This window comes from Aquarana catesbeiana, linkage group LG12 (genome assembly GCF_042186555.1).
Source record: "Aquarana catesbeiana isolate 2022-GZ linkage group LG12, ASM4218655v1, whole genome shotgun sequence".
Classification (NCBI taxonomy): domain Eukaryota; kingdom Metazoa; phylum Chordata; class Amphibia; order Anura; family Ranidae; genus Aquarana; species Aquarana catesbeiana.
Genome location: NC_133335.1, coordinates 228,464,393 through 228,485,944, shown reverse-complemented (window position 1 = coordinate 228,485,944; position 21,552 = coordinate 228,464,393). Strand labels below are relative to the sequence as shown.

General features: G+C 41.4%; 1 protein-coding gene across 2 annotated transcripts in view; it reads left to right on the top strand.

Annotated features, from left to right (window-relative positions):
* BAHCC1 (BAH domain and coiled-coil containing 1) overlaps positions 1-21,552 on the top strand; it is a gene marked incomplete at its 3' end in the record, with an annotated part of 146,704 nt that overhangs the window by 12,469 nt on the left and 112,683 nt on the right. For both annotated transcript variants that reach the window (XM_073606865.1, XM_073606864.1), the window contains 1 exon segment: positions 10,699-10,942. In XM_073606865.1, coding sequence (XP_073462966.1) covers positions 10,789-10,942 — 154 coding nt within the window.

The following is a 21,552-nucleotide window of genomic DNA, read 5'->3' as shown; positions in this document are numbered from 1 at the left end:
TCACATGTGGGCATTACCTATGCAAAGACGGCCTGCCTAAGAATGCCCACTCTGACACCCAAATAGCAAGTCATTGATATTTACATAACTCCCCCCCACTGTTTGCATCAGCCCTGAGGGCTCTATATAGGAGTACTGGGGCCGGGTGCTGTGATGTTTTCACAAAGCTATAAACTGCCTGCTGGCCTTTCCCACCAGACCTAATCTGCCTGCTTTGCATAGAACAGCACAGAGACTCAGTGATGACACTGGGTTTAAAAGAAGGAATGTAACAAAAATGGAAATGTGTTATTTAAAAATGTCATTAGAATGTTGATGAGGAGAAAGGAACCAGGAGAGGCAGATATAAGCAGATTAAATTTCAGTTTTAAATGATGAATTCAACCAACAGACTCCCGTTTGGAGACCCCCATCTCATGCCACTGTCTCTATCTCCTTCTTTGCCTATCTTGGATTGTTCCCACTATACTGGCTGAGTCTTCATTAATCTAAAATCAATAAACATAAGTAACCTAGCAGGGAGACCGAGACCCCCATGATAATGTACATGACCCCCCACCCCATATATCTCATTGCCGCAGTTTCCAAGAGGTGAGAGGAACTGGTGGAGGTTTGGTGCTCCGGCATTTGCTATGGGAGGAATTGCTTTTTAACAGAAAAATCTTCATTGCTGTTACCAGCTTGTAAACTTTAATGTCTACGTTTTAATTTTGTGTGGTTTCTACAGTACGGTTAAGGGGTCACTAACTTTTCAAGTTGGTATATAAAGACCTGATATAGTCACAGACGTGTACAAATTGCAGGGATCTTTTCTTTCGTTTTGTATATGACATGAATGTGCTATTGGTTGGGGGATTTTTCTTCAACTATCTGGAAATCCCATTAAAAAGTATTGTACTAAACCTCTGAGTTTCCTTCAGCTTATAATGGTTATATTGGCCAAGAGTAAACGTCTATTGTTATACTGGCCAAGAGTAGGCGTCCTGTGTTGGTTATATTGGCCAAGAGTAGGCTTTGCCATGTTGGTTATATTGGCCAAGAGTAGGCTTTGCCATGTTGGTTATATTGGCCAAGAGTAGGCTTTGCCGTGTTGGTTATATTGGCCAAGAGTAGGCTTTGCCGTGTTGGTTATATTGGCCAAGAGTAGGCTTTGCCGTGTTGGTTTTATCGGCCAAGAGTAGGCCTTGCCGTGTTGGTTTTATCGGCCAAGAGTAGGCCTTGCCGTGTTGGTTTTATCGGCCAAGAGTAGGCCTTGCCGTGTTGGTTTTATCGGCCAAGAGTAGGCCTTGCCGTGTTGGTTTTATCGGCCAAGAGTAGGCCTTGCCGTGTTGGTTTTATCGGCCAAGAGTAGGCCTTGCCGTGTTGGTTTTATCGGCCAAGAGTAGGCCTTGCCGTGTTGGTTTTATCGGCCAAGAGTAGGCCTTGCCGTGTTGGTTTTATCGGCCAAGAGTAGGCCTTGCCGTGTTGGTTTTATCGGCCAAGAGTAGGCCTTGCCGTGTTGGTTTTATCGGCCAAGAGTAGGCCTTGCCGTGTTGGTTTTATCGGCCAAGAGTAGGCCTTGCCGTGTTGGTTTTATCGGCCAAGAGTAGGCCTTGCCGTGTTGGTTTTATCGGCCAAGAGTAGGCCATAAGACTTGTAGCAGACATTTAAACCAGTCTGTTTTTTAATGTAAGAAAGCCACAATCTTTTGGCTTCATATTGCTGATACTTCACAATAACTTGTTAGTCCTTCTTTAAATTTAGACAAATTGAAAGTATGACAACCATTTATTCAATCTTTTCCTGCCTCTATGTTCTGTACTGCACGTCAGAAAATACATGTTAGATTTCGGGTGATGTAGTGCAAGCTGGCCATAGACTGGGCGATTTTTGTCCTGAGGGGACCGGTGGTAAGGTGTCTGCCAGTTCTCAAATGATTTATGTGTCCTTAGGATCCCGGAAATCTCTGCCAGCTACAAGTACTTCTGAGGGTGGGAAACCCATTATCACTCTTAAAGTGGACCTGTCACATCATGAATGAAGACTCCACCTCCAGAAGTTGGGCTTCTGACGCAGAACATGCAAGCCAAAACCGAATTTAGAAGGCTTGGCCTGTGTGCTTGTTGAGGAAGCCGGAGGACTGACATGAATGCCGGGCAACTAGAAGCAATGGCAGAAAATACTTTAAATTCATGACAAGTTCACTTTAAGCCCAGATGGCTCAATTGGTTGTTGGAGGGGCCCTGTCACCAAACAGTCATTTAAACATCATTCCAGAAGAGTATATGAGCAGTTAATGAATTTTAATGCATTTTCCTTTCCTGAAAATAAGTTCCCTTGTGTGGACATCCAAAATCCCCTGAGACTGCTGCTGGGTGCCGCCATCTTTGAAGCGATGTCAGCAGTTGCAGCGGACTCGCTCAAATGACACGCAGTGGTTCTCAGCCTGCAGTCCTCAAGTTCCCCCAACAGGTCCTGATTTCTGGATTTCCTTTACCTTGCACATGTGCTTTAAATCCATGTCAATGGCTTGGTATTTAATAATGAACTATTTTTTTTCTAAGGGCAATTCCCAAAACATGGCCTGTTGAGGGTACTTGAGAACTGAGGATGGGAACCAGTGCTCTATAGTATTCCCCTTTTTGCCCCTCCCCTGGCTGTTGTATAAAGGGTTATGCAAGTAGGGGATGGGAAGAGTAGCTGGGCCAGCACTGACAGTAATCAAACACTCCCAGAAGAGAGGGCTATGATTTTGCAGGGAGGGGGACCTGTGGCTGTGCTAGTGAATTGACTGTTCACATTTCCTAGCAAGTTCAAAGGCACACTGCAAGTGAGTATGGAAAGGAAAAATGCTGCAAGGAAGCATTTAGAATACTTGGTCTTTTTTTTAGTTATTTTTTTTGATTTTTTTTTTTTTTTTTTTTTTTTTTTTTTTTTTTTTCCTTCAGATTTTTTCTAGGTTGGTGACAAGGGTCTATTTAAATCTGTTTTTGATGGCTTTAATGGAGCCTTTCATGGTCACCAAAGTGCTCAAGTTTTGTCTTTTGGGGATGGCACATTTTTATGGGAGGAGGGGGCTTTATTAGACCTTTTGTGCTGTGAAACCTTTGTGCTGGATTTGGTAGGGCTGCTCTCCTTTTGAAAAACGCTCTATAAATGCAGGTGAAGGCATTCAAATGTAAAAAGATACAAATGTAACACCCTTTGTTATGCGTTTTACTGTTGTGATGAACCAAAGCATTGTGATGTGAATGCAAGACCAACGCCAATGTTTGTGTACTTGGGGAGAGGCCTGGCCCCTAGGCCATGATTGGGGCAGCCCTGATGTGTTTAAAAAAAACTACTATTGGGATATATGATGGATAGATTTTTTTTTTATTACTAATGTATGTTCAGACAAATCCCTCCTTTTTATATTCATATATACTGAAGTGTAATCAAATATGTGTAAATATATTCCTAAGTACATAATGACCAGTCTTTTTATTAGAATATTGTAAAATTTAAAATTAAAAATAAATGGGGGCTGGTATTATACCAGACTTTTTTATTAGAATATTATAAAATGAAAAATTAAATGGGGGGGGAATATAGTGTGTACTATTTTTATATATATATATATATATATATATATATATATATATATATATATTTAAAAAAAAAAAATATATATATATATTAATACATTTTTTTTTTTTTTTTTTTTTTTTTTTTTTAAATCTTTATCCTTGGAGTACCTCCATGCATGTCTAGGTATTGTGATACACTTTTTTTATTTTTTTTTGTAATGCAAAATGAGTTTTGGGTGTGCCCATTGTGAATATCATCATGATACTTGGTCACAGGATGGCCAAACCTTTTGGTTTTCCACTACTGAATGGCAAAAGAAGCCTAAATAGAAAAACGGTAATGGACTTCTGCATTGTTCGATCTGACAGATACATGCTGTGTTGCCTGATTAACACAGCACCACAGTCATTAGGCATTCCTGCTTCTCTGTATTTTGTGCAGCTCTGCAGACAAGCCAACTGACGTGCTGTTTTAAGTGGCTTGTTCCGTAACTGAATTTCTTGCAACTGTTCAGCAAGGATGCAGGTTGCACTGTCTGGTATGGAGCTTGTTTTAAATATGGCTGTTAAAATAGGGCCTGTAATGGACAGACAAGTTTTTAGAGTGTATGAGGAGCAGCTGCAAAAACTGTTTTTAAAAAACGCCTGTGCTGCATTGCAACAATCCTAGGTTTTCTTTTCTTTTTTTATTCTGTGTTTTTTTGCAGGATACAAGCAACAGAACCAATCTGTGGCAAAGGTCTGCCCATGACGGGGTTAATAGACTGTTCATACAGCACCTCCTTTCCAGATGCACATACACCCCCCCCCCCCCCATATCCCTGCTCTTGTGATTTTTTTTTTTTTTTTTTTTTTTTTTTTTTCTCAATGATTAGTATAGTTAAGTTGGATTACGAATTAAACTAATAATTGCAGCCCACATCATGAATGGGTCGGAGGTTAGTGTCTTCTCCAATCTGTGTCTGAATTGGAAGTATTGGCTTAAGTACAGATAGTTTCCAGCTGCAGAATTTTACTTTCACAATTTTTTTTTTTTTTCCCCCTTCAAATTTTGCTTGGGAATAATTCAGCCCCCCCCCCATTCATGTTTCTGCATTCTAACCAGTCAATCATATATTAGCACTATTCCATCTCTTCCACCTATTTATCCATATAAACCTTCCATTTTTATTATTTATATGATTGCTTTCCTTTGTGCTGTTAAACCTGCACCATGCCACATTTTTTTTTCTTTTCTTGGCTTTTTATCCTTCTGATGAAGGGACAAGTCAGTTGTGGGGCTTGGAATCTTTCTGCAGATTTTCAGTAACTAAAAACTACATTTGGATAATAAACAACAGAATTTAGTATGTATAGTAGGTATAAGTTTGAAACAAAAAAAGTCATAATTGTTTGCAGAGGTTGCATTAAGCTTTTTTTTTGTGTGTGTGTGTATATATATATATGTATAAATGTGTGTGTGTGTGTATATATATGTATATATATATATATATATATATATATATATATATATATATATATATATATATATATATATATATATATATATATATATATATATATATATATATATATATAATTTTTTTTTATGCTCTTATACTAATCAATCTAAAAAGGGAGAGGAACTAAATGTACCAACAAGTTTGTGTGAGAAGATATAATATTAATCTTATATTGTGTGTGTACATACATACATTTTATACTTCCTTTTTTTTTTTTTTTTTTTTTTTTTTTTTTAAATTAATTTTTTTTCCTAGTGTCTGTATAACTTTTTAGTTAAGCATACAACAGGTAAAAATAGTTATCCTATGCCAGTAATCAGGTGGATCCCAAAATAACCACCAACGTATATATAATACAAAGGGGTTACAGCACAGTACATATACACTTATAAGCAGTAATATATCAACTTCAGGCATCTCTGCGCCTTACCAACCTGCACCCTGCAGGAAAGTGGAGATATAAGTGCTCAGGGCCTCTATAGCTTCATATATACAACTCCGGAGATACTAAAGAGGTACAGTAATAATCTCCTTCGCTCAAGGAGGGTGTAATGGGGCTGAATATATCACAGATTCTTGGTTCAAATGAAAGCACAGGTTTTGCTGTCCTCTGAGGGTCAGGGGGCGGGGGGGAACCCAATAGAAACTCTGTAAAACCAAGAGAAGAGGACGCACCAACCTTGTGCAATACCCAAGTGGTATCTTTAATAATGTATAAAAAGAAGTATACTCACAAACTCATTAATGATGAAAGCGTATCCATAAAAGCATAAGCATGTCCATAGAAAACACAAAACAGTCACCAAGACTGTTCCCTAGCAAGTTGGAGGACCTTCCAGATGGCTGACGCGTTTCGAGGGGGGGGATAAGTGGCTCCGAGGAAGAGAGGATACCCCCTCAAAATGCGTCAGCCATCTGGAGGGTCCTCCGACTCTCTCACTAGGGAACAATCCTGGTGACCTGGTCGCTTTGTTTTTATATGGACCTTGATATACTTTTAGCATGTGAGTATACTTTCTTTTTTTTTTTTTTTTTTTTTTATACATTATTAAAAAGACACCACTTAGATAATGTGCAAGGTTGGTGCACCCTCTTTTCTTTGTTTTACAATACTAAGGAGGCGTTGCCACATGTAACCCTTTTCTATGGATAACCATTGCTTAGAAAATAGGGATTCTTTCCCATTTATTGCAATACACGCTTAAGCCGGCCAACTGCCTCAAAGTGATCCCTCTCTGGCCAGTCCCTACTCCACCTCAGCTTGAATGTGTATTGCAATATATGGTAACTAAAAATCCCCTTCTTTTTATAAGCTTTAGTTTTCTATAGGAAAGGGTTAACACCTGGCAACACCTCCTTTAGTAACTCATGTGTTGTGTATACACAAATCTATTTAGGCCCATGTGTCCATTTCTACTGCATGGTGATGGTTGGTAACTATAAAGGGCAGGGATGTCTGAAGTTGCTATGTGTAGCTTAAATTTTTTTTTTTTTTTTAGTGTATGTATATATGTGTGTGTGTGTGTGTGTGGAGATATAATTTTTTTTTTTTAATTAGAATCTCTTAAAAAAATAAAGTGTGTAATGTATTTTATTATTCACACACTTTTTTAAATTTTAGATATTCTAATATTTAAAAAAGTGTGTGTGTATGTATGTATGTATATGTGTGTGTATATATAATATATATATTCTTAGATTGTAAGCTCTAACAAACATTGCCCTTTGATCCCTATTGTATTTGTACTGTCTACCCTCAAGTTGTAAAGCACTGCGTAAACTGTGAAAATTTTATATTTATTTGTATGTGTATATGTGTGTGTGTGTATATATATATATATATATATATATATATATATATATATATATATATATATATATATATATATATATATATATATATATATATATATATATATATATATATATATATATATATATATATATATATATATATATATATATATATACATACATAAAACTTTTACAACTTGAGGGTAGACAGTACAAATACAATAGGAATCGAAGGGCAATGTTTGTTAGAGCTTACAATCTAAGATGTGTATGTATGATATATATATATATATATATATATATATATATATATATATAATTTTTATATTAAACTTTAAGATGATATAGTATAAAAAAATATATTTTTTTAGGTGCGTAAGCATGCAGTTTTAACACACAGTAGTCCCTTTTATGGGTCTCCTGAGTTCTAAAGCCCAAAAGCATTCTAGGTTTTAGCTTACTGTATTAATGTGCTGGAAGGTGGTATTAATATTCAGGCGGGCAGTGTGCAGTCTGAGGATGCTGTTGGGGGGGGGGGGGGGGCACAGAGAACATTTGTTACATAAGTTCAGCAGGGGCCGGTAACTCATCTGGACATAGGACTATGAAGTGTTTCGCACACATGCTATAGAGTGTCTCCTCTAAAAATAAGTGATTTATTTTGCACAAAAATAACCCAGTTCCCAAGGCCTGTGTCAGAAGGCCATGGCATGCACTGCTGCGTGGCACGCATTCCCATTGGCGGTTGGGTTTTATGGTTGGCACGACGGGAGGGAATAGCTGGAAGCCAATTGGTGGGTCTTCATTCCTCCTGGGGAATCGTATTATGACGAAGGACAGGGAGGGGTCCAGCACAGCAAATATCGGTCTGTGATGTATGGAAGGGGGGGGGGGGGGGGCAGTCAGCCAGTCATTAGTCTATGGCGTCTATTTATAAAAGTGTGGATTGGCAGATTCACCCAAGATTTACCACACATTGGCTGGGTCACCTTTCCTCCTGGACTGGTGAATTCATGGCTTTCTTATAGAGGCAGGTCATTGCTTCCTTGTACTCATTGATCATAAGAAACAGGCTGATTAAATAAAAAAAGACCGACCCTCTACATTTGATCGCTGCATAATTCCTCTTGATTGATTTCAACTTTCACGTTGATTGGTTCTGTTGGAATTTCACAGATTCTAATTGTTCATATATCTGCATGTGTGCTGGGGAACCATCACTGTGCTGTACATAGCCTGTGCAGAGATGTGGGAGGGACCCGGCAGGCTCCACCCACTACAAAAAACCTACAGGAGGGGGCGGAGACAAGACCAGTCTTCCTGCACGAGGAGAGCAGAGCTCTGGGAAGGGCCCAGCAGGCTCCACCTACTGTAGGAGTGGAGACCAAATCAGTCCCCCTTCACAAAGAGAGCAGAGCTGTGGGAGGGGCCCAGTAGGCTCCACCCACTACAGAAAACTACAGGAGGAGGTGGAGACCAGACCAGTCACCCTGCACAAGGAGAGCGAGCAGAGCTGTGGGAGGGACCCATCAGGCTCCACCCACCACAGAAAATTGCAGGAGTGGGTGGAGACTAGACCAGTCCCCTGCACAAGGAGAGCGATCAGCAGTGAGCGGTCTTTATTACAGGAAGTCTCACACTGGATTACTGCACAGATCTGGAAGAAGATTCAAGAAGTCACGTGACTGATGGATTTACAGAATTTTTGCTTGTCCTGGAATTAAATTGCTCTGACATGTTTCGGAGATGGATATAGATTTCAATGCAAATTTTAAATATCGCATTTTTGCAAACTTTTGAAAGTGTTCTACTCCCCAGGAACCTCATTTCCTGCCTGTGATTGGCTATTATTATCATAAGCTTTCACCGAGCTGCAATGCAAATCTCAGGCACTCCCTGCAGCGGGCGTTTTTATATTTTAGTGCCATATTTCCTATCCTGACTGTACTGCTCGGCGAGTCACCGATGTCTATACGGATTGGTGAATTGCCAAGCCTTCATTGGCTGCATTCTTGGAGTGTAGGACTTGCTACAAAGTCCATGGTTTGGGGGGGGGGGTCCCCCATAAGTACTGATAATGTGCTTGCTCCTGCAGGGATCTCCAAGCTACGGCCCTCCAGCTGTTGCCGGAACTACATGTCCCATGAGGCATTGCAAAACTCTGACGTTCAGGCCTGACTAGGCATGATGGGAATTGTAGTTCCTGAACAACTGGGGGGGGCCATATTTTGGAGACCCCTGTAGGGTTACATTGATGTTAAATTGTACATGTCAAGTTCATTTTCAGCTCTTGAATCTTCATCAATGAATGTTATGAAAAGATTAATCACTAATGCATAAGTGTGCACAGCCAATTGCATTAAGGTGTGCATCAAGACCAGACCTATGTAAGTGTTTGTGTGTTTATAGATATATAGGAGATATCAGTAGAGCAGTGGATGGTTATATCTCTCTATCTCTCATCTCCTCTTTTTTTTACAATTTTATTAGCAAAAAAAGAGGGTTTTTTTTTTTCTGTTTGTGTGAATTATAAGTGATCTAAACAGGGGCAATATGTGCCACACGGCCCGGGGTGATTAGGGTATGCCCAGGCACACCTAGCAGACCCTGTGCGCACGCCTATGAACCAATGTAACAATTCTCCTGATGGACCGCAAGAATCATTGACCTTTTCCTATTGAGTATCGGGGATACTTCTAAAGCCCATATATGCACAGGATGGAACAATCGGCGCCCCGGGTTTTGCCACTGCGATTCATTCTCCTGCAGCTAAGTATCGAATGCGCCTCGCATTATCTGCAAATTTGAGTTCAGAAAACTGGCGCAGGCTTCCAAGTGACACTAATTCATCAAATGTGACTTATCCTGAAGACTTGCATTTCTATTCACAGGGTCTTCAAACTATGGCCTGCGGGCCACATGCGGTTCTCAGCTAGGGTCGGGCGGCACAGTGGTGTAGTGGTGAGCAATTTTCACCTAGAAGCAAAAGGGTTGCTGGTTTCGAATCCCAACCACGACACTACCTGCCTGGAGTTTGCATGTTCTCCCTACGTCTGCGTGGGTTTCTTCCGTGTACTTCGGTTTCCTCCCACACTCCAAAGACATGCTAGTAGGTTAATTGGCTCCTGTCTAAGTTGGCCCCTAGTATGTATGTAATGAATGTGAGTTAGGGGCCTTAGATTGTAAGCTCCTTGGGGGCAGGCACAGATGTGAAGGTACAATATATATGTAAAGCGCTGCATAAATTGACAGAAATAAATAAAATGAATGGGGTCAGTGGCTTATCTTCAATTAGCATGTCCCAACGATCAGAGGACAGTGCAACTTCTTCCACACTATAAGCTTTAGTCCCGGTTCACACCAGTGCGGCTCTGATTTCATTGCAGCTTGCGACTTCGCTTAACAGAAGTCCTACACAAGTGAATGAAACTGGAAAAAGCTGTGTAGGAACCTTTTTACAGTCGCTGCGATGTTGTCGCAGCAAATTGAATGGTGGTGGCAGTGGGGTGTGACTTGTCATGCCATCTCGAACTGTCAAATCGCATCGGTGTGAACAAGGGCTTTCACTGGTAAAGGGCATTGTTTGTTATAGGGACTGTGATGTCAGCAGGCAGCCCGATGGTGACCCTGAAGCAAGGGGGCACTGTGATGTGGGGGAGTACTCGTTAATTCTATTTTTAATATTTATTATACATTTTATTTCATTAAAAATCTCCTGTTGCTATTTATAAATGTCTTGTCATGTATTTAATTCTTATATACAGTCTTAATGCTTTTTGTACTACTTGAGCCCTTTTGACTTTTACCTGCCCAAAAATGTTGCTAAATGTTTCATTTTCTCGTTTTCTTTCTAGAGAATGATACCGGAGCTTCAAGCGGAGCCCGGCACCGCCCCCGGGACCTCCCACTGAATAGTACCGCCCTATCCTACTCTCCCTCCCGGTATGGACGGCCGGGAATTTGTTCCCCCTCCTCACCTGAGCCACCGTGGAGCTGGCCGGATGAACCCGCCTGCAGGCCACAGTGCGGTGCAGCACCCAGGACACTTTCAAGCCACCAAGTACTTCTCCTCTCCCCTCCCCATGGCGACCCATACTGGTAAGTTGCATCTTTCTGCATTAATAAGGTATCTGTGTCCCAGTGACGTCACCCGTGTCTCAGTGACGTCGCCTGTCTGCTACCCGACCGCTCACTCTGGATGGCTGGGTGGAGTATTGGCTATTCAAGGCTGGCAGTGCAACGCAAAATGAACTTTTATCTGCTCATGTTGTGATGTGGAGCACCGTTGGGTGCGGAGGTTCTTGTTCATGGGTCACTGGTTGATTTGCATATGGACAGGTAGAAAAGTGAGCGTGTGTATTGGTTAGTAGTAATTTTTCTGATGTAATCTTCTGAATGCGGTCCGCCATGCACATTAATGGAGAAATTGATGTATAGAGAGGCTGTCCAAAGTCCAGCAAGAAGGTTCTACACAATCCAAAATTAAAGCGTTTTTTGCTGTCTAGACCAGCCTTTCCCCAACCTTCTTACCCAAGAAATTATTTTCAGGTTTTGGGGACCCCAAAAACTGTTTCTTAGGGTCCGTGGGAAGAATGCAACCTTTCATTGGAGGTCAACTAAACCCAGTCCATTGGTGGTCAGAGGGAAGAAGGCATTTTACAATTGTGGTCAACCAAATCCAGTCCATTGGAGGTCTTTGGAAGGAAAGGAAGTACTTTTTTTTATGGTGGGTTAACCAAACCCAGTTCATTGGGGGTTGGTGGAAGTAAAGGAAGTAACTTACAATGGTGCACTACAGCCAGTTCATTGGGGGTCAATGGGAAGAAAGCATTTTATGGTGTTGGTTAAGTCCAATGGGACAAAAGGAAAGAATGCACCTTTTTAAAGTGGAGGTCAACCAAACCCAGTTCATTGGGCTAGTGGGAAGAATGCACCTTACAGACAGTTAAAGATCGTTGGCATCATGCTGTAGACTCTTCCAAGTGGTGTAGGACAGGTAGTGAGAGGAAATCCCTCCAAAATGGCGGATCTTTGGTTGGTCCCCATTGGAAGATTTCCCTCCTATTTCTGTTCTGTTGACCACTCTACTTAGTCCATAGTCCATGCTCTCTCTACAAAAGAAAAGTTTTCAGTTCTACTTTAGGCAGGCCTGTGGTAAATGGTCCAAAAATTGCATATCATGCAGTTTGGTAAGTTGACACATCTGTTCCATTGAAAATCTCGGTTCGGATTGTTTTTCCCTGATGTTGCATTATGAATAGATTAAAAAAAACGCATTTCAAAACAAGAAAATGAGCATTTCTATATTTCTATATTTATATATTGTGCTGTGAAAGGACTCGATGCTCGCTTCACTCCAGACAAATTGAGCCGCTTTCCAAATGGTGTCATTAACTTGTTATGGATAGAACAGGAGAGCAAAGAGGTGCTTGTGAGCTGTGCTGCTGCTTTGGCCCCGGCTGCTTTTGGTGGTGGTGCTGCTTTGGCCCCCGGCTCGTTTTTGGTGGTGGTGCTGCTTTGGCCCCCGGCTCGTTTTTGGTGGTGGTGCTGCTTTGGCCCCCGGCTCGTTTTTGGTGGTGGTGCTGCTTTGGCCCCCGGCTCGTTTTTGGTGGTGGTGCTGCTTTGGCCCCCGGCTCCATTTGGTGCTGCTGCTTTGGCCCCCGGCTCGTTTTTGGTGCTGCTGCTTTGGTCCCCGGCTCATTTTTGGTGCTGCTGCTGCTGCTTTGGCCCCCGGCTCGTTTTTGGTGCTGCTGCTGCTTTGGCCCCCGGCTCGTTTTTGGTGCTGCTGCTTTGGCCCCCGGCTAGTTTTTGGTGCTGCTGCTGCTGCTTTGGCCCCCGGCTCGTTTTTGGTGCTGCTGCTGCTGCTTTGGCCCCCGGCTCGTTTTTGGTGCTGCTGCTGCTGCTGCTGCTTTGGCCCCCGGCTCGTTTTTGGTGCTGCTGCTGCTGCTTTGGCCCCCGGCTCGTTTTTGGTGCTGCTGCTGCTTTGGCCCCCGGCTCGTTTTTGGTGCTGCTGCTTTGGCCCCCGGCTCGTTTTTGGTGCTGCTGCTTTGGCCCCCGGCTCGTTTTTGGTGCTGCTGCTGCTTTGGCCCCCGGCTCGTTTTTGGTGCTGCTGCTGCTTTGGCCCCCGGCTCGTTTTTGGTGCTGCTGCTGCTGCTTTGGCCCCCGGCTCGTTTTTGGTGCTGCTGCTGCTGCTTTGGCCCCCGGCTCGTTTTTGGTGCTGCTGCTGCTGCTTTGGCCCCCGGCTCGTTTTTGGTGCTGCTGCTGCTGCTTTGGCCCCGGCTCGTTTTTGGTGCTGCTGCTGCTTTGGCCCCGGTTCGTTTTTGGTGCTGCTGCTGCTTTGGCCCCGGATCCTTTTGGACTTTATTGTGCTATTGGCCAAGAATATATTCTTGCAATGTTTCGTACACAGGGAAATCTGAGATGGCCAGTTGGGCTCCTTTTTTGTGTTGGCCATTAGTGACCAATCCCTGCTCACTGCCTTAAGTGCTCTAAACTGGTACAAAATTTGGTGCGTCCAATCACGACTCTTTACAACCTTTTATTAAATAAGACCAGAAGTGGCTAAAGTAAATGGACAGAAGATGCAAAATACAATGATGGTATCTGCCTGATATTGGCGAACTGCGCCCCCAACTACTCGCCTGTCCTGATTGTGGGGCTCAGACAAGTAGATCTATAACTGCAATTCCCAGGAATGATTTATGACTTGTATATATTTATCCTGACAACTCAACAGTGTGCTGCGTCCTAACACACTTAAAAAAAAAAAAAAAAAATCAGCTACCTCTAAACAAGCATTTTTTATTTGGTTACTTTTAATATTTAACTTCCATCTTCCATCGCCTTATCTGGGCTTTGGCTGTTGGCTGGAGGGATGATGTGTGTTTAACTTTAGTCTTATTAAACTTTAAAATATATCCTAAATGTTTGACCTTCTCAAATATGCACTTAAGGCTGAACTCCAAGCAGATGGAAATGTTTTACCTGCAAAAGGAATCTTATATTTTGCTCCATCCAGTCCTGAGATTTACACGGCTCTGCCACACAGCACAGCCCTGTTTGATTTTTCTCTAGTGTAATTGTCCATCCTGTGATTGGATAGTGAAAGGAGATGCAGAAGGCTGATAGGGGGCATATCTGTAGCTCTTCTCTTTTCTCCTCCTATCAGCATGCTTCTTGTTGGCACGTGAGCGCAGCGGTGTGGCTGACCAGCTCCTTGTGCTGCTTCTGACTGTCCCAGGAACTGTGGAAAAGGCTAATTGCATTGTGTAGTCTGCACTTTGAGTCCCTGTTGCTCTTGTCTGCACCTTTACTTCCATGGAAGCAATAGAATGCACTATATGGACTTATTATTTATTATTATTATTATTATTATTAATGTATTTTTGTTTTTATTGTCTTTCATTTACATTTTTAGATCAGGGAGTTTCATCTTGATGGTCCCATTTATTTGCATTGTGGCAACACTGAGGGTGAATTAATTTATTAAAAATGTATCTGATGAATCGTCTAGTATCAGCGCCATTGGTGTGCGCAGTTTTGTTGCATCAGGATGTGCACCCCAGAGCACAAACACACCTGTGTAAATCAGTAGGGCAGTGGACGGTGTCAGATTATTAATATTATTATTATTTTATTATTCTTTTTTTTTTTTTTTTTGGAGTCCCGTTGGGGTCTTTGAAATATCAAGGGTCTAAACTGAGAAAGTTAGAGAGCTTCCCCAGTCCCTTTCTCTGCAGCGTTGGCTGCACTGGACAGTAAGCATGTGGGAAATGCTCTTTGCTGAGCTGCTTCCTTTTCATTTACAAAGTGAAGCATTGTAAACGGTTTACTATACTTCAGTTAAGAATGAACACAGGTGCGATCGGTACAGATCACTTACTGTGTTCGTTCATCTATCCTGAAACATCCTCCACAGCAGCCAGCAGGAGAGGAGATGAGGGAAGCTGGCAGCATTGCAGGGGAGAGGAAGAGGACTCCAGAAAGCAGGGGGAATCGGCACCGCACAGGGTGATTTAGGGTGTGCCCAGGCACACCCAGCACACCCTGTGTACACAACCCTGATTAGCGCTATTGTTGTATATGAAGTATTCAACACGTTAAAAGGAAGGAGATAATCTGCACATTTCTGCACATTTCTGTTCATTTTTAGTCATTATTATTATTATTCAGGATTTATATAGCGCCAGCAGTTTGCGCGGTGCTTTACAACATCGGGGAAGACTTACTATAACAATTGTGGGCATTTATTTCCCCCATAAGGGTTCCGTCACTCACTCACTCACACACACACACACACACACACACACACACACACACACACACGGGGGGGCTGAAAATAGCTGGTTGAGCAATGTCTTTACCCCTAACAAAACATGGCAGCCAGAGTGGGTGTGTATATATGGCATAGCAAAAAAATGATACCGCCTGTCATGTTTCGTCCGCCGAATGACCCACTCAAGAGAATGGGGCCGCACCACAAAACATGGGCTTTTCAGGGTTTCAGCCAACATGTGGCCTCCCAGTAGACCGGGGCGGTTTGTTTTGCTCCAAATCGAAATTTGGACACATTGTTTGTTAACAATAGTAACAAATTTAAACAAATCTGAAATAACTAAACAAAATTTCTGATAAAATTTGAATAGTTTTGGAATCAAAATTTGAATAGTATAGAAGATAAAATAACAGAATAGAATATAACAATATAACCATTTTCTGGAATTCAAAAATAGAGTATATTAGAAAAAGTCGAATAAAATGGAATAGAAAGAATAGATCTTCCAAAATTCGAATTTCGACTAGCATAAATTTTGTTTTCGAATTTTCTAAAATTGAATTGATTCCGATAAACAAAACAAGTTACGAAAACAAAGCAAATTATACGATTTTAACTAAATTAATTTATGTAAATAATGAATCAAAATTCTTTTTTTTTTTTTCTTTTTTTTATTCTGCACATGTCCACCTCCCAGCCACCCATCAACTGGCTTCTGAAAAGTGAACCGCTTCTCAGAACCACATCAGGGCTGCCAAAGTGGGGATTTGAGATTTGTACGGTAAATAGAAGTTTTCACAAGTTTATGAGGGGTGGGTGTGATAGATATATCTCTCTATACATACACATACATTTTATCACAGTGCTGCATAGATGCTTGTGCTGCTTCTTCCTTTCCGAATCTGAGCTCTGCTGTACAAAGATTAAAAAAATTCATGTCAAGCTACTTGATTGTATATAAAAAAAAAAAAAAATTGATTTATTAATACAGAGCTGCTAATTTTTGCCCGCCTTCTAAAATTTCTCATCCTGGTATGGAACTTGAGATGCTTTGGATTTCTGTTTTTAATGCGACACAAACTGCACCTCGCTAAAAGCCATTTTAGGCTAAAGTGGGATTAGGAGAGGTTGCCTCCGCTGTCCTGAGGGATTCTGGGAAGGGAAGTGGGCTATGTGTAGGAAAAACGTTTCTTTCTGTCAACTATTTTTCAATGGTAAATTTAAACAGTCTTTGAACTTGTTGTAAACTTCCTCCGTATCTGAACCCAGAAAAGAAATCTGCGCCTAAAATTAGTTTCTACCCAAGTCTTTACTTAACTCCCAATTCTAAGAACTCCTTTTTTTTTTTTTTTTTTTCTTTCCCACCCTTTAAAGTATACATTACAGGGGAGGGCGACACCCCTTTGTGAGGAACGGGTAACCGAGGACAGCCAAGGGCAACAAAGACCACGGCCATACATAATTACAACCTTGGGTGTGCAATTATATCTATCTATTTATTATACTGTGTGGATATAGATAGAGATATATCTATATAGAGATATATCTATAGTTAAGACCCACCAATATCTGAGATAGATATACATACAAATTAAAAAATTATAACAAATATATATAAAATTAAATGTAATAAAATTATATATATATATATATATATATATATATATATATATATATATATATACTAAAAATGTTAACATTAAATATGTGTAATTATATATATATATATATATATATATATATATATATATATATATATATATATATATATATATATATATACTAAAAATGTTAACATTAAATATGTGTAATTATATATTTATATATATATATATATATTTTTCATTATTATTATTTATATTTTTATAATTTATTTATATATATATATATATATATATATAATATATTTTTTTTTTTTTTAATTATATTTTTATAATTTAATATATATATATTATCTTATCTTACATATTGGTGGGTCTCAAATGATATCTTGTTTACTGCAACTCACTTTTACGCTTTTTTTTGAATAGTGCAGTGACACTTATTACCGCTAGCTTGATGAACTGTGAATACTAATTAGCTACTCCATGCTTTTAATGGGATTACAATTAGTGACGGATTAAAGCGTGCCGCGAAAAATCGCCAGCACAGGACACTTGCATCCGGGAGAGTGGTGACAGCGGCGCCCTGAGCATATCACGGCAAGCTGGCAGTGCCCCGGGACTCGTGGAAGCCGATGTAGTAACACCCTGTGGTAGTCTTGCCCTTGAGTCATGGCCAGCCACACGTGTTACAATCTGACTGTACAATCCTCTTTGGATCTACCTACAGCTATGTGGTGCAAGGGCCTCGCCTGATTGGATGCAGATGGATTGGTTGGAGGGCCTCGTATTACATACGTTTGTTAAGATAAAGCTGAAAATGTTCTGAGAACAAAGCAAATTGGAAGTAACGTGTTTTCTCATAACTCCCCCCCCCCCTCCTCAATCCCAGTTGGTTGCATTGAGCTTCTATCGTGGTCTTGCCTTGAGTATTAAAGCAGAAGTATGGGGAAAGCTTGTTTGGCCATATTCCTCCTCATTCTGCACTCCTGTGACCCGTTTTCAGCTAAAGCCTGCTGTTGGCTGATGTCACTCAGCTGGTCCAAGCTTTGAAATAATCCCGGCTTTACAGTCGGGATCCATCCAGATGCCTGGACTGGCAGCTGGCTCAGCCTCTCAGCCCACCACCAAGAGCCTGAGCCAGCCCCTCCCCGTCCCCTCCACAGCCTGGCACTCCAGTGAGCACTGGAGGGACAGAGCAGAGAGCTGCTGACTGATGGTCACGGCTCCTCCTTTTTAGAGTGAACCTGAGAACTGAGCAATCGGCAGTCTTTGATCGCTCTATTCTCGGTCTTGGAGGTGGTGGTGGACTCCTGAAGCTGGGATTGCTGCTGCAGCCATCTAGGTGAATGTGATTGCTTGTTTTTTCATCCTGAACTTCTCTCTCAATTAGACGTGTGCAGAGCGAAAAAAGTTTTGATAACTTATTTACATAAATTTTTTTCATTAAGTTTGTTTAATTTGTTTTCCGAATTCATTTAATTCGAATTTTGAATCGATTTGAACTTTTCAATTTCCATTTGAATCGAATTCTATTCAAAATTTGAGTTTTGGAAATTGGATATATTCTTTCTATACTTTTCTATTCCTTTTCAAAATTAGAATTTCATAAAACGGTTATATTCTTTCTATTCTATTTTCTATATTCTATTCCAATTTCAGAAGATAGGTATGTTCTATATATTACTTGATTTTCTATTCTTTTATTTTCTATTCCCCCCCCCCCCCTTTTTTTTTTATTTATTTTGTATTCTGTTCTTTTTTACTCTTGCTTATTATGTTCTATTCTTTTCTATTATATTCCTTTTTTATTTTCTAATCTTCTTTCTTTTTTTTTTTTTTTTTTTTTTAATTCTCTTTTGAAAATTCAAACTTGATTAGAAAACGATTTGGAATTAAAATTTCATCCACAATTTAGATTTATCTCGGATTCGTTTTAAATTCTTTAACTATTGTAATCTGGAAATTTTCGGATCCGTCCGAATAACGAAAAATTTGTCTGAATTTTATTTCGAAACGAACGACGCGTGTCTACTCTTAAAATACCACAGCCAAAAACGCACCATCCTGCAGGTAAAAACAAAATAAATAAAAAGCCTGCCCCTTTCCAAAAAATGCATTGCAGGAAGCTGCATGGATGTGAAATGGGTTGTAGTGACTTTTTGAGCTTCAACAAACGCACTAAAAGCATAATGTAGAGCTAGCCGCAGTGAGCCGTTCACATGGTCAGGAGGAGCCTTTTAATTTTTTTTTTTTTTTTGCCTACTTGTAGAGATTTAAAGGAATAATTAAAAAAAAAAAAATTGTAATGTGTAGCAATTCAGTATTTTTATGAAAGTTTTTTTTCAATGCAAATTGACTTTCTCCATGGAAGGGCGCAGGCGCGGTCTGTGTTGGGGCAGCGGGTTCATTTATCAGGACCGCCTTCACTTTTGTGTACATAGCGGTCTTACAATACTCCTTCTTTTTTTTTTTTTTTTTTTTTTTTTAAATATATATAAATAAAATGGTAAACTTGATGCCCTCGCTGAGCAGTTTTCTGTCTGTACTCCGCAGTGACAACACACGCTCCGGACAGCTGCCGGCTATTGTTAGGATTGGACGCCATGGAGCTCCATTATTTTGGATCTTGTTTTCTCTATTTTTTTTATATAGCGCATGCAGCCTCTTCCCTGACCACAAGGCTCTCTTGGCAGTTGAAGTGAATCCTATATACAGGTTGAGTTTCCTCTCTGAGTTTATTTTAATATTTTGCAGCTTTTACCTTTTTTATGGGAAAACTTCAGCTTTGTGTTAAATGTTACAATGTAGAATTGTCCCCTAATTGTTATACAATGATGACTTGATGCTGAAAAATGCTGGAGAGCTACTTGGTAGTTGGAGAATTAAAGGGGTTGTAAAGGCAGAAGGTACATTCTATGCATTGAGATAAAGCCTTCTGTGTGCAGCAGCCCCCCCTAGTACTTACCTGAGGTCCCTCTCTGTCCAGCAATGTCCACGAGTGTCTCAGCTGTCCGTGATTTTCCTTCCTGATTGGCTGAAATACAGCAGCGGCGCCTTTTTGGCTTCCTTTGCTTTCAGTCATCTAGCCAATCAGGGGAGAGAGGGGCACCGTGTCTGAATGGACACAGGGAGTTGTGACTCGGCTCGGGTGCCCCTATAGCAAGCTGCTTGGTGTGGGGGCACTCGACAGGAGGGAGGAGCCATGAGCACAGATGAGGCTCCCGAGAAGAGGAGGATTCGGGCTGTTCTGTGCAAATCCACTGCACATAGGAGGCAAGTAGAACATGTTTGTTATTTTTGTAGGGAAAAAAAAAACGAGTCTTCTATCACTTTAAGGTTAAAAGTGAATTCCCAGCACTGCTGCTCCTCCCTTGTAACCTCTATTCCAGCACTAATCCCTTGTAGTGACCCGACTACTCAATTCTCCCTCTGCTTGCCCTTGATTTCGATTTACTTTGTTGGGATCAATTACACTATTGACCCAATTGGCACTGCCAGTGTAACAAGGAGAAATTGCTAATGGGGGTCATCCAAATGTTGCTGTGAGACACCATGAATAGTGGTTTCTGGCTCTCTACGTTTAATCCAATCTCTTGTGTGCGCTCTCCTCCTCCATCCACTTTGCATCTGTCGGTCTGTGTCTCTTCTATCTTTCCATTCCCGCACTCACTCTTTTTTTGCTCTCTTCGCTATCACTCATTTGCTGTCTTCTTGCTGTGTTTTTGCTGTCTTTTGGCTCTTTGGCTCTCGCTCTTTTGGCTCTCTTTTGGCTCTCTTTGGCTCTCGCTCCTCTTTTGGCTCTCTTTGGCTCTCGCTCCTCTTTTGGCTCTCTTTGGCTCTCGCTCCTCTTTTGGCTCTCTTTGGCTCTCGCTCCTCTTTTGGCTCTCTTTGGCTCTCGCTCCTCTTTTGGCTCTCTTTGGCTCTCGCTCCTCTTTTGGCTCTCTTTGGCTCTCGCTCCTCTTTTGGCTCTCGCTCCTCTTTTGGCTCTCGCTCCTCTTTTGGCTCTCGCTCCTCTTTTGGCTCTCGCTCCTCTTTTGGCTCTCGCTCCTCTTTTGGCTCCTCTTTTGGCTCCTCTTTTGGCTCTCGCTCCTCTTTTGGCTCCTCTTTTGGCTCTCGCTCCTCTTTTGGCTCCTCTTTTGGCTCTCGCTCCTCTTTTGGCTCCTCTTTTGGCTCTCGCTCCTCTTTTGGCTCCTCTTTTGGCTCCTCTTTTGGCTCTCGCTCCTCTTTTGGCTCCTCTTTTGGCTCTCGCTCCTCTTTTGGCTCCTCTTTTGGCTCTCGCTCCTCTTTTGGCTCTCGCTCCTCTTTTGGCTCTCGCTCCTCTTTTGGCTCTCGCTCCTCTTTTGGCTCTCGCTCCTCTTTTGGCTCTCGCTCCTCTTTTGGCTCTCGCTCCTCTTTTGGCTCTCGCTCCTCTTTTGGCTCTCGCTCCTCTTTTGGCTCTCGCTCCTCTTTTGGCTCTCGCTCCTCTTTTGGCTCTCGCTCCTCTTTTGGCTCTCTTTTTTGGCTCTCGCTCCTCTTTTGGCTCTCTTTTTTGGCTCTCGCTCCTCTTTTGGCTCTCTTTTTTGGCTCTCGCTCCTCTTTTGGCTCTCTTTTTTGGCTCTCGCTCCTCTTTTGGCTCTCTTTTTTGGCTCTCGCTCCTCTTTTGGCTCTCTTTTTTGGCTCTCGCTCCTCTTTTGGCTCTCTTTTTTGGCTCTCGCTCCTCTTTTGGCTCTCTTTTTTGGCTCTCGCTCCTCTTTTGGCTCTCTTTTTTGGCTCTCGCTCCTCTTTTGGCTCTCTTTTTTGGCTCTCGCTCCTCTTTTGGCTCTCTTTTTTGGCTCTCGCTCCTCTTTTGG